This window comes from Arvicanthis niloticus, chromosome X (genome assembly GCF_011762505.2).
Source record: "Arvicanthis niloticus isolate mArvNil1 chromosome X, mArvNil1.pat.X, whole genome shotgun sequence".
Classification (NCBI taxonomy): domain Eukaryota; kingdom Metazoa; phylum Chordata; class Mammalia; order Rodentia; family Muridae; genus Arvicanthis; species Arvicanthis niloticus.
Window position 1 is genome coordinate 26,030,232 of NC_047679.1, and position 18,996 is coordinate 26,049,227.

The following is an 18,996-nucleotide window of genomic DNA, read 5'->3' on the forward strand; positions in this document are numbered from 1 at the left end:
GGGAGCACCTTCACAGAAGCAGGGGCAGGGAGAATGGAATAGGGGGTTTCTAGAGGGGAAACCAGGAAAGGAGATAACATTTGAAATGTAAATAAATAAAATATCCAATAAAAAAGAAAATATTATCCTGAGTTAGGTAACCTAGACCAAAAAGGACATAAATAATATGTACTCACTTATAAGTGGATATTAACCATAAAATACAGGATAACCAGGCTACAACCCATATACCTAAGTAACCCAAATAACAAGGAGGGCCCAAGAGAGAATGGTTGAATCTTTCTCAGAAGGAGAAATAAAATAGATATTAGAGGTAGGTGGAGGGAGGGAACTGGGTAGGAAAGGGGATGAAGAAGGGAGCTGGGGAGTTCAGGTGTAGGAAGATAAGGGGAGAGAGAACAGACATTGCCAGTTGAGGGGGAAGCAACCCCTAGGATGTGCTAAAGACCTGGAATTGGGGTGAGGCCAAACAGTGCCTATCCGTTGGACTCTAGCTGAGACTTCTAGCAGTGGGGGATGTAGATTTTGAAGGGACTATTTCTATTTTCTGTAGCCAAGCAAGACTCCCAGTGGAGGGATAATCACAGCAACCCACCCACAAAACCTTCACCCCCTACCTACAGGAATGTTCAGGGACAAAGATAGATCAGAGAAAGAGGGAATGGCCAACCAATGACTGGCCCGAATTGAGACCTATCCCATGGGCAAGCATCAGTTTCTGAAACTATTAATCATATTGTTATGCTTGCAGACAGGAACCTAGCGTAAGTGTCCTTTAAGAGGCTCCACCCAGCAGAAACAGATGCAGAGATATCGCCAAACATGAGATAGAGATCTGGGAGGCTTGTGGAAGAGTTGGGGGAAAAATTGAGGGACATGAAGAAAGCAGGGACTCTATAGGAAGACCAACAGAGTTAGCTAGCCTGGACCTTTGGGGCTCCCAGAGACTGAATCACCAACCAAAGAACATGCACAGGCTGGTCCTAGTCTCCCTGCACATATATAGGAGATGTGCAGCTTGGTTTTCATACATGTTCTCCAATAACTGGCACGGGGTTGTTCCTGAATCTGCTGCCTATCTGTGGATCCTCTCCCCCTAACTGGACTTCCTTGTCTTGCCTCAGTAAGAGAGGATGTGTCTAGTCCTACAGTGACTTCATGTGTCAGAGGGTGAGATTGGAGAGCTAGGTGGGTAGTTGAGGAAGGTGATACCCAGAGGGAGTCTCCCCTTTCTCAAAGGAGAAAGGGTGAGAGAAATGGTAAGAAGATCTTTGTGAAGGGGTACTGGAAGGAGAAGGGGCTGATACTGGGATGTAAAGTGAATAAATAATTTTTTTAAATTAAAAAAAGAGAAAACAGAATCACTGGAAAGATAAGGATTGTTTTAGTGGCATGTAACAGAAAAATACAACATAGGGCTAAAAATGGAGGAGAGGCTTCCTCAAAGAACTGATGCTTGAGCTGAGCTGGGCAGCATGAGGTGGGACATAAGTTGACTAGGCAAGGATGGAGCTGTGAGATAAGGAGAGGAATCTTTCATGTCATGGCAAGAGCCTTGACAAGAGGTATTCACTGGGCAGGCTCTTTATTTTATTACTTTTATTTTTTTACAGTCCAATTATTACCCACCTCATGGTCTGCCCTCCCATAGTTCTTCATCCCATTCCTCCTCCCTACTGTCTCCCAGAGAATGCCCCTCTGTCCCCCGCTGCTGCCAGGCCTCCTCACTCCCTGGTCCCTCAAGTCTACCAAGCATTAGGCTTCGTCTTCTCTTACTAAGGCCCAGCCAAGCAGTCCTCAGTTGGTGGCTCGGTGTCTGAGAGATCTGAGGGGTCCAGGTTAGTTGAGATTGCTGGTCTTCCTATGGGGTTGCCTTCCTCTTCAGCTTCTTCCAGCCTTTCCCTAATTCAACCACAGGGGTCCCTGGCTTCAGTCATTGGTTGTGTGTAAATATCTGCTTCTGTCTCAATTAGCTGCTTGTTGGGTCTTTTGGAGGACAGCCATGTTAGGCTCCTGTCTGTAAGCACACCATAGCATCAGTAATAGTGTCAGGACTTGAAGCCTCCCCTTGAGATCGATTCACTGGGCAGGTTCTTAATTGCAGACAACAGGATATCCTTTGAGTAGTTTAAGCAAAAGTGCTTCATAATAGGGAGTATGGATAACTTACTAAATCTTTGAAAGACCCAAAGAAAATCTAAGCCTATAAGAACACCACCTCCAATCTCACAGATAAGCTCGTCTGCTACTGGAATCTTGCCTCTGCCTCAGTCAGACGGCTACATGGTTAGGAAATGCTGCCATTGTTTCACCTCTACTTCCATACTGTGGAACCCCAACAAGGCACATGAAGGTCCTGTTCACCGCTTCTTTTACCCTGTAACTTGGATTTGAATCAGGTTTCTTTTCCATGGGTGTATTTGTTTAGTGGATCCCTTGTCCCATCTGGAATTCTAGCACCCAGTGTTTGGGCCTTGCTGTTCTTTTCCTATGCAGCCTGTGCAGTACCGGGAGTTATGCTAAGAAGGGATAAAATACATTTGGAGTGAGCCAGTCTGCTATATACCTTATTGAGAACAGTCACACTTGAACTAAAGGCTGGTGTGACTAGAGCTGGGAGTGGGAGAGAGATGAGATTTGAGATCAACATAGGACTTGATGGGCTTTAGGATTGCCTTTTTGGTGTGGGAAGCAGGAGGCTTAGAAATTAAGTTGTCAGTGAGGGCCCATCGCAAATTTGAATGCCAATTTGTATGCTTCTGGAACCTGAACTGTATTGGTACCTTAGGTCAGTAGCCTAAATCTCAGTATTTCTTGTTTTTAGCCTGAGTTCTTGGAGCATCTGTTTCCCATCTGGTCTCCGGCTATCTTGAGTGTGAAAGGGAGAACATCCTGGCAAAGACAGGCAAGGCAGCCTTGACCTGACCTACAGGGCAGGGGTAGAACATTGTTATAGTGTTTTTGAAAGTCTGTGGCTTTAACAGAGTCTAATCTTACTACTGATTTCTTATTTTCTCCTGGTCTTCTCTTCTAAGCATCTAGAAAAAACCCCAACAATTGTAAAGGGCATCTTTCCATCCAGAGAAGTAGACCTTGGCTTCTTATGTAAGAATTGGAGAAGTTACTAAGAAATGTTTATATTAATCAAAATAGCTTCAGTGTTACATAGGAAAATAACAATAAACCGATTGACTATATGCATGGTAGCCTATCTTCCAGATTCTTTCAACATGTGAAAATATGCCAGAGGCTGCTCACATACAAAAATTATGTGCTTAAAAAAGAGGTTTTCTGAATAATCTACTAGTCTACCAGCTGTAATCTGAAACTATATCAGATGATGATGGAGGGTATAAATCTAACATAATTTATCATTCACATCTCAAAGTTAGATCCTAGACCTACAACACTTTCTGAAAAGAAAACAATTCCTTATCGTAGGAGGGATAGATAGATAGATAGATAGATAGATAGAAAGAGATAGAAAGAAATAACCATGGAGCTTGATGACAGAGAGCTCATGTTCTGCCTCTTATTTCTAGGCATGTGGTTTTGGTAAACTACTTCATTTACCTAATTCCCAGTTTCCTGTTCTGCAAATCTAAAATAATGGGTCCTACTTTACAGAGTTATTACAAGGATGGGGATTAATGTATTAGTTACTTAAAGTATCTACCATTTAGCAGAGTGGTAAATACATGTTACCAAACATTCACTTATGTTCACGAGGATAGCTTTCTTTTGTTTGAGAAGTTCATATATGCATATAATGTATTTTGATAAAATCTACCACCTTTCCCTCCTCTCTAGTTTCTTCATATGTCACACCATTATTTATTATCAGCTTTATATACTTAAAAATTCCATTGAATCCACTATATGTACATGGGTAAAGGACAATCTACTGAGGCATGGGTATCCCAAAAACCTGCCTCTCCCTCCCAAAGCAGCCATCACTTACCAGTAGCTCCTCAGTCAGGAGTGGGACTTCACAAGCCCCTTCACATGCTAAGATTTTTAGCTGGCTTGATTTTGTAGAGGTATTCATGTAGTCACAGGTGCCATGAGTTCATGTGTGCAATGACACTGTCATGTCAGAGAAACATAGTTTCACTTCAGATGTCTACTACCTCTGTCTCTTATATTCTTTCTATCTCCCTCTTCCATGATGATCCTTGAGTTTTGGAGACTGGGGGATGTGCTATAGTTATCCATTTAGAGCTGAGCATTCCATAGTCTTATATTCTTTATACACTGATCAGTTGTGGGTCTCTGTATTAATCACCAACTACTGCAGCAAGAAGCTTTTCTGATGAGACTCAAGAGACTAATTTAGGGAGCAGTTTATTATTACATCCATTTAGCAGAATAATAATAGTATTATGTTTTCCCCTAGGGCATATGACCTAGCTAGCAATAGATTTTTGGCCCAGTTAATGGTACCATACATGAGTTCTGTCTTATGGAGTAGCCTTTAAATTCAACCAGAAAGTGGTTAGCTACTCCTATAGGAGTATAGCATTCTTGCTTCTATAAATAGCATTGGGTATATCTTGCCAGACTAGTCATTGCTATGAACTTTAGATTGTCTTTAGAGCTAGCAACTACATAGTTCACATTAGGGTCAGAGAGATTTCTGCAGTTTAACATTAACCTAAGATGGAAATTTGAGCCCTAAATCACTTCTGAAAATTATAGCAAAAAGGTAATTTTTAAATTGTTTCTGCTAAGGCCACAAAGGAACTTTAGTCTAAAATCACTCTACCTTCATTGGTGGAATGGCGAAACTCTTAACTCAGCAGCATGTATAGGAAGCAGGGCCTCCAGAGTAGTCTTATTTTATAAGTAGAAATGTTCTATGGATGAAATAGGATATATACCCTTTTAATATTCTACCAGACAATATTTCTTTGTAATTCATATTATTTCCCTTTGTGTGATTTTTTTTTAAAGGTACTTTGAGGGTAAATGTCATTTGGGGTATTTTATTAATAGTATTATTTTAATAAACCTTTTGATGTCTCTTTCATTACAAACAGCACGTTTTCCCTAAAGATAATAACTTGCAGCACCAAATATTTGCATTTCATCTGAAACAAAATCAAGGAATTGAATGTTTTAAATATAAGCATATATAATTCTCCTGTGTCCAGAGAAACTGTATAATGAGCCATATGTTTGTAGATTGTGTAGACAGATGTTCTTTCTCCTTATGTTCTTCTTTGTTTTTCTTTCTGGAGACAGAGTCTCATGTAGCTCAAGCCAACCTCAAACTCACTATGCAGCCAAGGCTTGTTTTAAACTCCCAGTCTATTTTGATTTACCTCCATCGTACTGGGATTATAGAGATGTACCATCATGCTGGTTTCTCATAATTTTTTTTTTCTTCAAAATACTGGCAGAGCTCAAAACTGACATCAAGTAGCAAATATCTCTTCCCAGCCAACAAAATGAATAGAACTGGGGTTGAGCTAGGCAGGCTTGTTGGGGTGTACTTGAAGGAAGAGCCTTTCCTGGTTTTGGCTTCTGCTTGAGTAGCTGAGTCTCCACAAAATGTTTATTCCTGTTTCTCAGTGCTCTTGGTCTTTGCTAATTTGTTATAGGTGACTTAACTTTCAACTTTACTCCTAACAGTATGTTAATTGTTATGACAGATTTGGGGGTTACTCAGAAGTGGTGGTTCCTTATATCTGAATCCCGCAGTAAGATGGCCTTTAGCCACTGATGAAGAGGCACCGAATTACAATTTCAGTTCTGGAGTGGGTCTTCTGTGCTGATGGCTATGTGTGGGTTTTGTTTTCTTCCATTTCTCTCCCAGCCCTTCTTACCTGTAAGCCACATTTGTCTCTGGCTTCAGTTACTCAAATGGTTGTAACTGTTCTTCCTTGTCTTTAGTCTTCACTGAGTTATTTTCAATGAAGTGATCCCTCTGTGATGTGGAATCTGATTATTTGATTGTCCTGTTGAATATTTTCTGTGGTTCCTACCTCCTTCAAGATATACTCTAAGTCTGTTAACTATGAGTTCTGCTTTCCACTTGGACCAGATTGAGGCAACTCCACCCATGTCTGTGCTGCACTGGAAGTGTTTATGTGACCCAAAATGGGGCTGCTTCTAGGAGATGGCCAATTTCTCTCATGTTTTGATCTCATTGTGAAAGCCACTCTTTGCTTGTCTTGCCCTGCATGTACTGTAGCATTGCTTCTTACACTTGAAGTCACTTTTAATCACCCAGAGGGTTGGTAAGCCATCTAGTCCCAAGTCTTACTCACAGACGGTATGGTTCACTAGGAGATTGGGGGTAGATCTTAGAGCTTACATTTCTAATAATCCCCCAGTCATACTGATATGTGTGGGGACCAGAGTTTGAGTAGAAAACACCAGAGTATCTCATGTTAACAAAATACTTCTCTTACTGTTCAGAGATTGTCTGTGTGCCTCTCTTAGTGCACACAACACTTCCAGAGAAGCATATTTTTGTCTATCAAGATAAGAGCACCACTATTACATCTTTCAGGATGTCTAGTCATTATGGTTCGTAGGCATCACAACTGGGTAGATTACTTTTCTTCCTTGGCAGCTTGCATGTCATCTTCTGGTATGAGAGTCCTCAGGGAGGAGGCTCCTAGGTCAGTTGCAGCTTGATTGATTCCTCCAAGTCCTCTGTCTGAAATGTGTTGAGTTCAGCAATAGTCTTACCTTCAAATTCTGGGAGGCAACCAAGGGCAATGGCAATAGCCTATTTTGTTTTGGTTGGGCTCCTAAACTCCTCTGACCAATTTCCTTGTCTGGTATAGCTATTGAAAGGAACCTCAAGAGGTGAAACTTCACACACACACACACGCACACACACACACGCATGCACACAAACACACACACTTTTTATATGTGTACTGGTATTTTATTTATTTATTTATTTATTTATTTATTTATTTATTATTCTATGTATGAGTACACCATAGTCTCTTCATGCACACCAGAAGAGGGCATCAGATCCCATTACAGATGGTTGTGAGCCACCATGTGGTTGCTGGAAATTGAACTCAGGACCTCTGGAAGAGCAGTCAGTGCTCTTAACCACTGAGCCAACTCTCCAGCCCCTGTACTGGTATTTTTTCCATTAAAAATTGTATAGAGGGGTTAAAGAGATGGCTGTTCTTTCAGAGGACACACGTTTCATTCCCACCACCTATATGGTGGCATATAACTCCAGTCTCAGGGTACTTGATGCCTTCTGGCCTCTGAGGATACTATACACACATGGTGCACAGACATACATGCAGGCAAAATAGCCATGCACATAAACTGAAAAAGAAAAGGAAAAAGATAATAGTAAAGAGCTGTGGGCGTTTCTGTATCTTTTGTAGTATAAGACATACTCAGGGGTTTATTCAAGCTTGTTAATAAAAGTACACCTGACATACTCTTGTGTCTCTTTTATTTATCTTCTAGGAACTGTTTGTAGGACAAAGCATGATTTGATAGAGTTCTAGCCTTTGAAATCTTGCAAAGATACTTACAATTATTTGAAATACCCAAACTGTGTAGTATTTACCATAGTTACCATAAAATAGTATTTGTAAAAAAACAGATCTTCAAAGCACTTACTTAGGTTGTTAAAACTATTGAACTATACATTGGTAAACAGGGGATAAATAATGGGTCCAAATTAACGGGCTTAATGCGGGTGACCGAAGGACCACAGTGTTTAGATGCCCTCTCTTTGTTGTAAGGCCTTTCATGGCCTTAGGGACTAAGAGTGTTCCTTGCCATCTTATGCTTTCTTAGAAGTGAGGGTTTCAGGTTTCATGTCTCATGGAAATAAAAAAGAGAGAGAGAAAGAGAGAGATTAAGAGTAGAGTATCCCAGTGGTTTTTTTCTTTAAGTGTGTTTGTATGTGTCTGTGTGTCCAGGTCACAGTGTATATGTAAAGGTCAGAGTTCAACTTGCAAAAGTTGATTTGGTTTCTTTTTCCCAGAGATCAAACTCTGGTTATCAGACATGGCAGCAGCAGCATGTACCTTTACTGTACCCCATCTTGGCAGCTCTGGATTTCTCTTTAGTAGATTTCTTTTATATATAAATTATTTAACTCTGTGTGTCTTGTGAGGGCATGTGTATGTGGAGGTCAGAGAAAAACTTCTGGGAGTCAGTTCTGTCCTTTTACCATGTGCGCTTTGAAGGTTAAACTGAGCATCTTGCCAGCCCCTGTAGGGATACAATTCATTCATTAATTTATTCATTCATGCATTTGTGCATTCTTTCTTTCTCTCTCTTTTTCTCGATCCTTCCCTCCCTCCCTTCCCCCTCCCACCTCTCAATGTTTTAAGGGAATAAAAAATAGTTTATTTTGTAGTCATTTCGAGTGACCATGGTCTGGAAACATAGAACACAGATTTATGTTACCCCAGATTCCATGTTCCAACACTGAAGCAACTTCTTGATGTTTTGTATAGCTTTACAAAACAAAGAAAGTCATAAATTAAGCCAAGCTTCAAGTATATTGGTGGAAATATCAGAGAGACAGGTATAGCAAGATGGAGGAAACTTTTCTATAGGCTGAAGATACTGTCTGATGACAGTCCTAGCTTTTGGGTGGGTAGAAGATAGTGTTCTACTAAGTTAGTAGATTCTAAAAGCTTTTAAACTAGTACTCACAAGATATCAGTTCTGACACAAATGTGGGCAAGGAATGGCAGTTCTGGAAGGCTAGAACCTAGCCCAGTGCAGTGCCAGAGACTAGGGCACTAGTCTCTGGCACTGCAGCATTGCAGTCTGTCCACATTTGTGCAGTTCTAACCAGTCAGTCAGCCTCTACAGACATAGCTTCTCTTGTTTGCTCTTCATACTCTGTTCTGCCATACTGGGTCTTGTAGATCTGTTTTGCCCCACAGCTCACTTGTCTTTCAGGTTGTCATCATGGGCTAACAACCTTATTACTCTTTTTTTTCTCTTTTACTCTTTTTTTTGAAGACACTGTGTTACTGTATATAACTTAATTCTCTATGTAGCCAAGCTTGGCCTTGAACTCATGATTCCCCTCCCTCAGCCTCCTGGATGCACAGATTATAGGCATGCACCCTACTCCTTTCTCTATATTACTTCTGTTCTAATCTCACAGATTCTTTTTCTTCGTCATAGCTTATGTCACACCTGGCCCTTGTTCTGAATCATAGCCTGGCTGTGTATCTATTCAGGTTTTGCTTTCTCTGCTTGTTGTTTTGTATATTTATCATTCATACCTTTAATCTGACAAAAATTGTTTTTCCAAGAAAAGAGCTTTCTGTGACAAAGCATCTCAGAGGCTAGTGTGCTATGTACCTAATCACTGTTATTTCAAAGTAGCCAGATGATAACAGGTATGAGTCAGGTTATTCATCCACACATCCACACTTAGCTGCTATTTACCTTTGTACTAGACTGTGTTGGGGCAGGAAGTGACCTCAGTTATGGTGTAGGCATGGGTGTATATATGGTAGAGATATAGAGAGGGCATTTTGGAGCAGAAGGATGTAAGAAAGGGAAGGATTTCATCAGGCTGGTACCAGAGGAAGAGTTTCCTGGGAAGAAGACCTGAGTTCGGTCTGTAAGATGTGAGCACATGGGGAATTGCAAACCTACCAAGTCAGCAAAGAGTTAGCATGGGCTGTAAGAGTCCTGATGGCCAGGTAGGGGAGTTGGACTGTTTTGACAAGCAACAGATAATCTTATAGGCTTGATTTTTTTGTATTGGAGAATGATCTCAGGGCCACACCCATGCTGGTAAGTGCTTTACCATCAAGCTGAGTGTAGACTTTTAAATAGAGGGCTAGATCACCTTTTCTTGTCTCTTCCAGATTCTTTCTGTCGGAATAGACCAAGACCTATTAAAAAGTGACTAACGCTACCCAGGCATGAAGTGATATAAACAGGAAAGAAAGTAGCTGCCAGATTGATAGTTTTTCTTTAATTTCTCAATTTTAAAAAAATTTTTCCTAATTATGAGATTGGAGAAAGAATGGGCTAGCATGAGCAGGGACTAGATTGGGAGAGTTCATTTCCAGGAGAGAAAGAGTATAGTCCCAGGAAGCAGGAGTTTCCATTTAGTACCAGGTAATGCAGCAGATCCACATTTAGCATGAAGAATTCTGTAGTGATACCTGTCTTTACTAGTTTCCTTTTGCCTTCTTTGTGACTACCTCTTGGGTCTATGGGCATGGCCCTTGTTAAAAATACATGGTTTTAAGGTGGATGAGAAGGATGGAGCAAAGCCCCAGATGTTTCTCTCAGCACTTCCATTTTGTGTCTGTTTTGAAAGCCTGTTATACTTTTTGTTTTCTCCTGCATTGGGTCTCTGAACTTCTTAGCTCTTAAATCTTTAAATTTGGCATGCCTGCCCTCTAGTGGCAGGTTTGATGCACCCCTTTTGTTACCCTGCTGTTGGCAATGCCACAAATAGTTCTCACTGCTCAGCTTTGTATTTAGTAAACATTCCCAAGTCATACATGTGAAGGACAGATTCAGTGATACTGAGTTAGGACCCAGGGACTTGGACTGGGCTTGGAAATTTTCACTCATGCATTTACACCGTGTAACTACAACAGGAGAGAAAGAGTAACTCATTTATGATAGCTCATACCAATTATCACAGCACTCAGGAGCATAAGTCAGGATTACAGTAAATCCAAACCTAACCTTGGTTATGTAGTGAGTTCTAGGAAAGCCTGGGCTACAGTGTGAGATCCAGTCTCAACACACACACACACACACACACACACACACACACACACACACACAAAGAAAATGAATGAAACAAAAAGATTATGCAGTTATAATGTCTCCATATGTTCTGTGAAGAGCAGAAGAGAATCTGAAGGTAAGGAGATAACTCAGCAGATAAAGCACTTGACATGCAAATGTGAAGACCAGAGTTCAGGTCTCTAGAACCTGTTTAATGTCCACTGGGCACAGTAGCCTGCCTATAATTCTAGTGCTTGGAAGGTAGAGTCAGGAATCAAGCTGGCTAACTAGGGTGGCCTCAACAAGCTTCAGCTAAGAGACTCTATCTCAATACATGAGGTGGTGATCAACTGAAGAAGACTCCTGATATCAGCTTTGCCCCATACCACATGCCACTCCACATACATGTGAAAAATGTATTGTTATTACTTAACTAATCTAAAAGGGTTAAATGTGATGAATTGTTGAAGAGAAGAATGGCGGTCTTAAAACCTGTCATCATTCTTTACCTGTTTAGCATTTCATGTTCATGTTAACTTTGAAGATAGAAAAAAAAACCCTTGAAGCTTGATGTCTCTTTTATATTATAGTTTATATTTTGGTTAAATTCTTTTATTAGGCAGTTACGTTCATTCCTTTGAGGAGAAATTAAGAAAAATACAAAATAACATTTATTGGTGTTTAAGTCTTACACTTCATCTCATGACAGGCAAGTTCTGTGAGCACTTTCTTTTTTTAAAGTCCTTTTCAGTGGAGAGAGAACTGCAGGAGAACAACAGTAATTACCCAGATGAGCCCTGGAGGATAACAGAAGAACAGCGGGAGTACTATGTCAATCAGTTTCGGTCCCTCCAGCCAGACCCGAGTTCCTTCATTTCAGGTGAGAGGACATGGTGTCCTGGAACGTGGGGCCCATGTGAATAACTGCAGAACATCTTGAGAAATAGTCGATACAAAATGAATATTATAACCTTCTTTGATTCCAATTTGTGTTCCTCTAAGGTAGAATGCCTTATCAAATATAAGTCATGCCGAAAAACAAATGGTACTGACCTTGGGAAAATTACACTGCTATTGCAGAAAGGTAAATGGGAATTGGGGGACCTTAGTCCAGATCCTGCTCCTTATCTGCTAAAGCACTTGGAACAGTAGATGGCACTGCCAAGGGACACCTCAAATTGCTTATTCATTATGTTAGAGTCAGAACAAAGACAAAGTGTAGCCTGCCTGCCTTCCGGCAGAGTGCCCCTCAGGCTTTATGTGTCCAGAAGTTTAAGCACGGCTCATTTTCTTTGGCTTAAGTCTTTCTTTCAGGGTTCTTGAAATTAAGATATGAAAGGAAGACTGGCCAGCATTTTCTCAGTCAGTTCTTCTCAATTATCTTCAGATATCTGCATTCCTATTGTGCTCTCATGTAAAATTCAAGCTGAGGGGAATTGATTTAGTTCCCGTGTGCCTACATTTTACCAGGCTGAAGACTTTACAAACAGTGAAGTAGTAGAGTCTGCAAGAAAAAAAATGATAAGACTTTCTTCTTACACTTCAAATGTAAAGGATAACAGTATGGTTTGATCATTCTAAGCTAACAGTCAAGCATGAATTAAGATGAATTTTCTATGAAATAAGGTATATAATTGATGTATTCCTGTATATGTAAAGGTAAACATCATTTCGGTGATTGGTGGTAAATGACCTTATGGAAGGTAGAATAGTATAGAAATAACAAAGGAATTTTACCATCATGATTTAGAATAGATGAACAGAAATCCAGATTCTATACATTGACTACTGGATAACCTTACCTCTTGCTCATCTGAGTCTTTTTTTCCCCACAATATATTCAGATACTTAGCTAAATATGGATAAGTCATTGTTGGAGGTGTTTTTAAAATTTCTTTCAACCTTTTTATTTTTTCAGATTTTCAAGTATAGATACAACTTGACTCACAACTATAACAAATCCCCATGGACACATGCTGGCAATTTTATATCATCCCTCTCAGCAGGGATGGTCTTGAAATATGATTGCCAGACCATCTGATTTGAAAAATATTTCAGGATATATCTTTGGGTTTCTTAGAAAAAACATAACCAGAACTCACTGATACATGTGAGAAAAAAAATCACAGATTCTTTAACACAACCAAGTCTTCATTGTTCAAAATTTTCTGATTGCCTCATAAATTCTTTTTTTGGTTGTTTTTGTATTTTAGTTTTTTGAGACAGGGTTTTTCTGTGTAGTTCTGGCTGTCCTGTAACTCACTCTGTAGACCAGGCTGGCCTCAAACACAGAAATCTGCCTGCCTCTGCCTCCCAAGTGCTGGGATCAGAGGTGTGCGCCACCACTGCCCGGCCTCATAAATTCTTTTAAATGTTAAGTTTGATTACAATGAAGAGTTCATGAATGGCATTAGTTGATGTCTTTTAAAATAAGTGTTTTAGTTGAGATATAATTCATATACCATAAAACTTCCCATTTGAACTGTGCAGTTCAGTGGTTTTAGTTCATTCACAGAGAAGATTCATAACCTAAGTTCAGAACCTTTCCATCATCCCTCTATAACCTACCCACTTAGTAGCAGTGACTCCCTACTCCTGTCTTCTCCACCTCAAAGACCTAGCTCACTACTGTATGTTCTTTCTCTAGATTTGTATGTTTTGGGCTGTTCATATAAACGGAGTCTCTTTTTCTGGTGGCTTGGTGGTGGAGCCAGAGTAAAAAACATGAGGACTTCTTCCATGGTGTACTCAAAGGAGACAGGACTCAGGCTTTGTCCTCTGCTCCTTCTTTAGCTGGTGACATCTGGGACACAGCTGAACTTGATAGCTGTCAGCTTCCCAATGCCTTCCACCTAACTTTTTTTGAGACTCTATGGAACAGTAGTCTCCAGTGTGAAAGCCAGCATTAGCTAATGGGTTGGGACTATTATGCTTTGAAGAGAATGGATCCAGCAGAAGACAGACTGATAGGAGAATGTCTTTATATCTTGGTTCCTATAGAATAGTTGGTAAATGGGCCAACAAGTTTTGTCTGTCAAGTGTTTCACAAGGTGGTTGGTTGCATTGGTAGCCAAGGGTCATGTATTAGCATTATGGATGGAGTACATTTAGGGGAAGGCTCATTGGGTTATTGATACTTTGCTTTAATTCTTAATAATTTATCAAAAGAAAGTTAATTGCTGCTTTAGGATCCATTATAACCCTTTTTAAATTTTATTTTGAAGACAGTATTTCACTGTGTAACCCCTGCTGGTCTGGAACTTGCTATGTAGGCTAGGCTAGCTTCAAACTCACAGAGACCTGCCTTGCTCTGTCAACCAAGTGCCAGGATTAAAAGTGTGCAGGCTATACCTGGCCTGATTTTTCTGTTTATGTAGTGTTGGGGCATGGATCCCAGGGTTTTGCATATGGCAGTCAAGTATCTACCACCAACTAAATTCCCACCACTATTACCACCAACTAAATTACCACCAACTAAATTTTTTTTTGTTGTTTTAAGGCCAATTAGAAAACTTATAATTGCTCTGGGAGACTTTGGATTTATCTTCAAACGAAACTTGGGGCTTTAATGCTCTCTTGTGTTAGAAATGAGGCTTTTGAATTATGAAACCATTGGAAGCATGAAAACCTGAGAAATCTCAGTGAAGGCTAACATTTCAAGCATAGCTGGGCCAATGGGATAATCACTCAATTTCAACTGCCATAGGTACATTACAATGAAAAGAGTCCTGGCTGAATTGTTTAAAGTGCCATCAAGAAGTCTTAAATCTCATCAAAACTATTTCTCAATATTTTTTGGTAGGGTTAATGATACAATTTTTCCTTTTTGCTTATCGTTTTTCTACAACTCTGCATTGCTTTTCCATTCTCTAAGTATAAAACTCAACATATTAAGTAATTTTGAAAGTTTTCTTAGGCATTTTTAATGAAAATGTGCAGTTTTGGTAAACAAAGCAGGAGTTTCTGATTTGTATTTGTCATTGCATCTTTTTTTTTTTTTACATAATCTATATTCCTTTTATTTGTATTTTTCTCATTTTGCAACACGAAGAATCAATCTTTGGCCCTCAGACGTGCTATGCAAGCCACATGCTGCTTTTATGAAAGTCCTTGTAATTATTTTTGCTTGAGGAATAAATGCATTTGTAGCTATTTGCTAGAGATTGTTAAAGGAAAACATGGCAATTTGCTTGCACATCAAAGCTGCTTCAGACCAGTAAGTAACGGCTGACTTAAATCATGGCTCTTGACAGGGTCTGTGGCCAAGAACTTCTTCACCAAATCAAAGCTCTCCATTCCAGAACTCTCTTATATCTGGTGAGTATGTTTACTGCCAAGTGTTATCATACACTCATCGTTTAGCTGTTTTGAAATTTAATTTTTTAAGATGTGATTTTTGTTTGCTTTGAGATGGAGTTTTACTTTGTAGTCTAGAATGACCTGTAACTCACTGTGTAGCTCAGGCTAGCCGTAGACTTGCAGTAATTGTCAAGCCTCAGCCTCTCAAGTAAATTTTGAGTTTTGAGTTTGCTTTTGGTGGTGCTAAGGTTTGAGTCCAGGGCTTCACACATACCAGGTAAGTGTTCCGTTGCTGAGCTCCACTCCCAGCCCTGAAAAGTTTATTTTCTGGATGATTTTTTTAAAACAGATTGAGAGTAAACAGAACTCAAGGGTTTTTTTTTTTGCTATGAAGATTAAATAAATTATCTGAAAACCACAGTGAACAGTATCATATGTGCATAGTGAACCCTAAGTGTTAGCTATTAGTAATTTCTGCAGGCTAGAGAGATGGCTGCTCTTCTAGAGGGGCTGGTTTTGATTCCTAGCACCCACATGGCACTCCTGACTGCCTGTAATTCCAGCTCTGGGGGATTCAATACACTTTCTGGTCTCTTAAGGCACTGTATTCATGTGGTACACACAGATGCACAAATATATGGACATATAAGAAAAGAATTTCCTACTTTTATTCTTTTCCCATCCTGATTCCAGTCTAGGCAGTTGTGCACATGTGAGACATTCTGTCATACATTTTATTTTTATATTTTTAACTTAGTGTGAGGCAAGGAGCCAGAGGACCTTGAAAAGCCATTCTTCATAATATTTTATAAGGTAGGGTGAACAGAAGGTCCAAGAACATTCTGGAACAAAGTTAAATTTGTCTATTCTAGATGCCTGTGAACTTTGTAAATTTGGCAGGTGTTTCACAGCTGGGCCCTAATTCAGCCTGTGCAGCTGCAGTGTGGGCTCTGCCTTGCTGCTGAGGCCTGCCATAGTTGTAGCTCCAGGAGGGCTATGCTGCAGTGGTCCAGATGGTTCTCTTTGCATGTCTGAAAATGCTCAGCACCATAAACTCCTGCCTTTGTGGATCATGCTGTTATAAATATATATTAAAACATTGGAATATTTATGTAAAGAGTTTTTCATGAGGCATTACAAAAGTATGATAGAATTTAGCATCACATACCATATATTGTGGATCTTATTGAAAAACTATTCCTGGTATATTGTGCATGCCAGTGTAGCTGGGATTTTGAGCTGGATTTAGGTTTTTTTAATCATATAGTCTGGTTTTTTTTTTTCAACAAATCTTATGTTAGATTTTAAGGGTAGGAAAAAAACCCAACCATTTTGAAAAGAATAGAGTCTGTTTTGGCAGAACTCCCAGCCTTAACATTACCCTGTGAGGCTTCCTGTCATTTTGTAGAGACAAATGCATGAAGGCTAAATAGCATATTCTCCATCCGGCATCTGACGCAGTTCCCAGATGCCTCACCCTGGGGAGCAGCTGTTTCAGGGCTGCTGCATTCTGAATGAGAGCAACAGTCTCATGGGGAATAGGAGGATGCAAATGGTCCAAAGCAGAGGTACAGACCTTCTCTTAGAGGGTTTTTCCCCAATAGCAATATCTTTTTAGTACAGTTTTACACAAGTCATTTCTACACTTGGCCTAATATAAGTATGCTTGTGTCTGTACACCACAGAGATGTTGGTACTTATGGGATTTGAGTTCTTTTTAGCAAATAGGTTTCTTTTTGTGTTTAATGAATAGGTATGTGTCTTCTAGTGAAAGATGGTGACTGAAGTAAAGACATGCCTTTTTAAGACTTCCTTTTTTCATGTTTTTCTTTTCCAGTACCAGCCTTTTTCTAGTTGCTACTTTTATATTAAAATATGATACAACAAATATTTCTTGAATCTCTTTAAGTTCCTATATACTCTCATTTTCTCTGTTCCCCTCTCCCCTTCTGTCTCCTCCCTCTTTCTCCACCTTTTGCTCATCCCATCTCTGTATCCATGTTTTAAAATAGGTCCCGTGTATCTCTGGCTGGCTTTGAAATTGTTATGTAGCTAAGGCTGTCTTAAACTCCTGATCCTCCTGCCTTTGCTTCCCAAGTGCTGGGCTTACAGGTATATACCACTATGCCCAGCTTTCTAAGAAAAACATTCTCATGCAGAGACTAACTTGCTACCAAAATGCACACTTTTTGAGAACATTTTCCCTTAAAATTGAAAAAAAAATGAAGTACCTATGTCTATGGTCTGAATGAACTCCTTAGTGGCTGTGTCTGCCCTTCCTTGGCTCCTTTCCAACATCGAGTCCAGCACTCTTCAGACTACACAGCCTGCACTTATTGAGCAACTGTCAGGTAACTGCAAAAACCTAAGCATCACTTTTTTTCTCCTCACTAGAGTTCCCTATGGCTTGTCTCAGTGTTGGAAAAAAAACCAGACTTATCAGAGAGCCGGAAGAATTTTCATTTACAAAGTGCCACTGATGGGGTACTGCCACAAATCAGCTTGTTTTTTTCCCCTCTCAGCGACCCCTGGGATTTCACATGGGTTTGCCTGAGAAACTTTGAGGTTCTCACAGGCCATGGGCAGGTATCTGGGAACTATGTGTGCATAGTTGAGGCTGATTGATGCTGCATGACAAGCAGCTCATGACATCTTTCATCTTCCAGGGAACTCAGTGATGCTGACTGTGATGGAGCCCTGACCTTGCCTGAGTTCTGTGCTGCATTTCATCTCATTGTAGCCAGGAAGAACGGCTACCCACTGCCAGAGGGCCTGCCTCCAACTCTGCAGTCTGAGTACTTGCAAGCAGGTAAGGCCTTATCACACATCATAAACCTTAGCTATATTTTGTGAATGCCTAATAAGAAACTCTTATTTCTTACAATGATATCTGGACACCAGGGAGTCCTTGACATCTGAAGATTCTTTCTTTAACTTGTATCAGACTTCCACATGTTAGAATTCGAGTTATAGGGATGATTTAAGGAAGTATAAACCATCTGTTCTTCTATTTATGGTGCATTCTGGATGGATTAGAACCAATATCACTGTTTTTTTTTCATGACAGTCATGGATGGCAAGCACTGAATCCCACTGTTGATAGAAAATACATCTTATAGAGCCAACTATAAGCTTGGCGTCTTGAGACATATCCTAGTATCTCTAATTGGTCTTCAGTAGGGTAGTTCAAAGCTATAAGGTTTTTTCTTTAATAAACAATCATAGAATAATATTTTCCCCAAATTAGAAGACAGACTTGTAAGGCAACATTGTATCATTTGGTGGACTATGCATGATCCATTTTTGATACTTCCTTGTTTGGGAGACTGAGTGGATTCCAGGAGAAAATTTTTGTTATATAGCGTGTTAAAATGTTTTTAGTCTTTTCTATGTGAAAGGCACTGTGTTTTCTCTGTGGTCTGGGAAGAGGGGCAGCAGGTATTCTGAGAGGTGCTGAGAAGAGGGTTGGACCACTCAAGGAATAGGAACTTCAGGCTATGGTGGTTGGAGTGTATGGAACAAAGAAGAAAGGCCAGGATGAGGCTAAAAAGAAAAGCAGGAAACAAACCATAAGCAATAGCATTGGCCCAGGGCAGACCAGGAAGTGTTAAAAACCACATTGTGTTGAGTTTTAAGAAAACATTTCATTAAAATTTGACTTTCTAACAGTGTATCTTGACATACTTGATTAACTTTTATTTATTATGTTTTTCCTCTTGAAATATTAGCAACTTTTTAAAAGTCATTGTGATTTTTCTTTCTTAATTACCTCATGGCAAAGTAGTAAAGTAAAATGCACTCTTAAGAAGCAGCCTGGCTGCCAGGCAATTAGCTTATCATGTACCATCCTTTCTTTCTCATGCCAATTTCCTGAGCTTCCCAACTAACAACTACTTCTGCTGTTGTATGCTCTAAGAGACTTGTAATGCTATTTCTCTTTTGTCAGCCAGTAAGAAAGTATGCTTTTATTTTTGTTAC

At 39.9% G+C, this 18,996-nt stretch overlaps 1 protein-coding gene across 11 annotated transcripts in view; it reads left to right on the top strand.

Annotated features, from left to right (window-relative positions):
- Positions 1-18,996, top strand: part of Reps2 (RALBP1 associated Eps domain containing 2) — a 226,836-nt gene that overhangs the window by 98,614 nt on the left and 109,226 nt on the right. For all 11 annotated transcript variants that reach the window (XM_034485279.2, XM_076918714.1, XM_034485280.2 and 8 more), the window contains exons 6-8: positions 11,461-11,599; positions 14,973-15,036; positions 17,685-17,827. In XM_034485279.2, the coding sequence (XP_034341170.1) occupies positions 11,461-11,599; positions 14,973-15,036; positions 17,685-17,827 (346 nt within the window). The remainder of the gene's footprint in view (positions 1-11,460; positions 11,600-14,972; positions 15,037-17,684; positions 17,828-18,996) is intronic.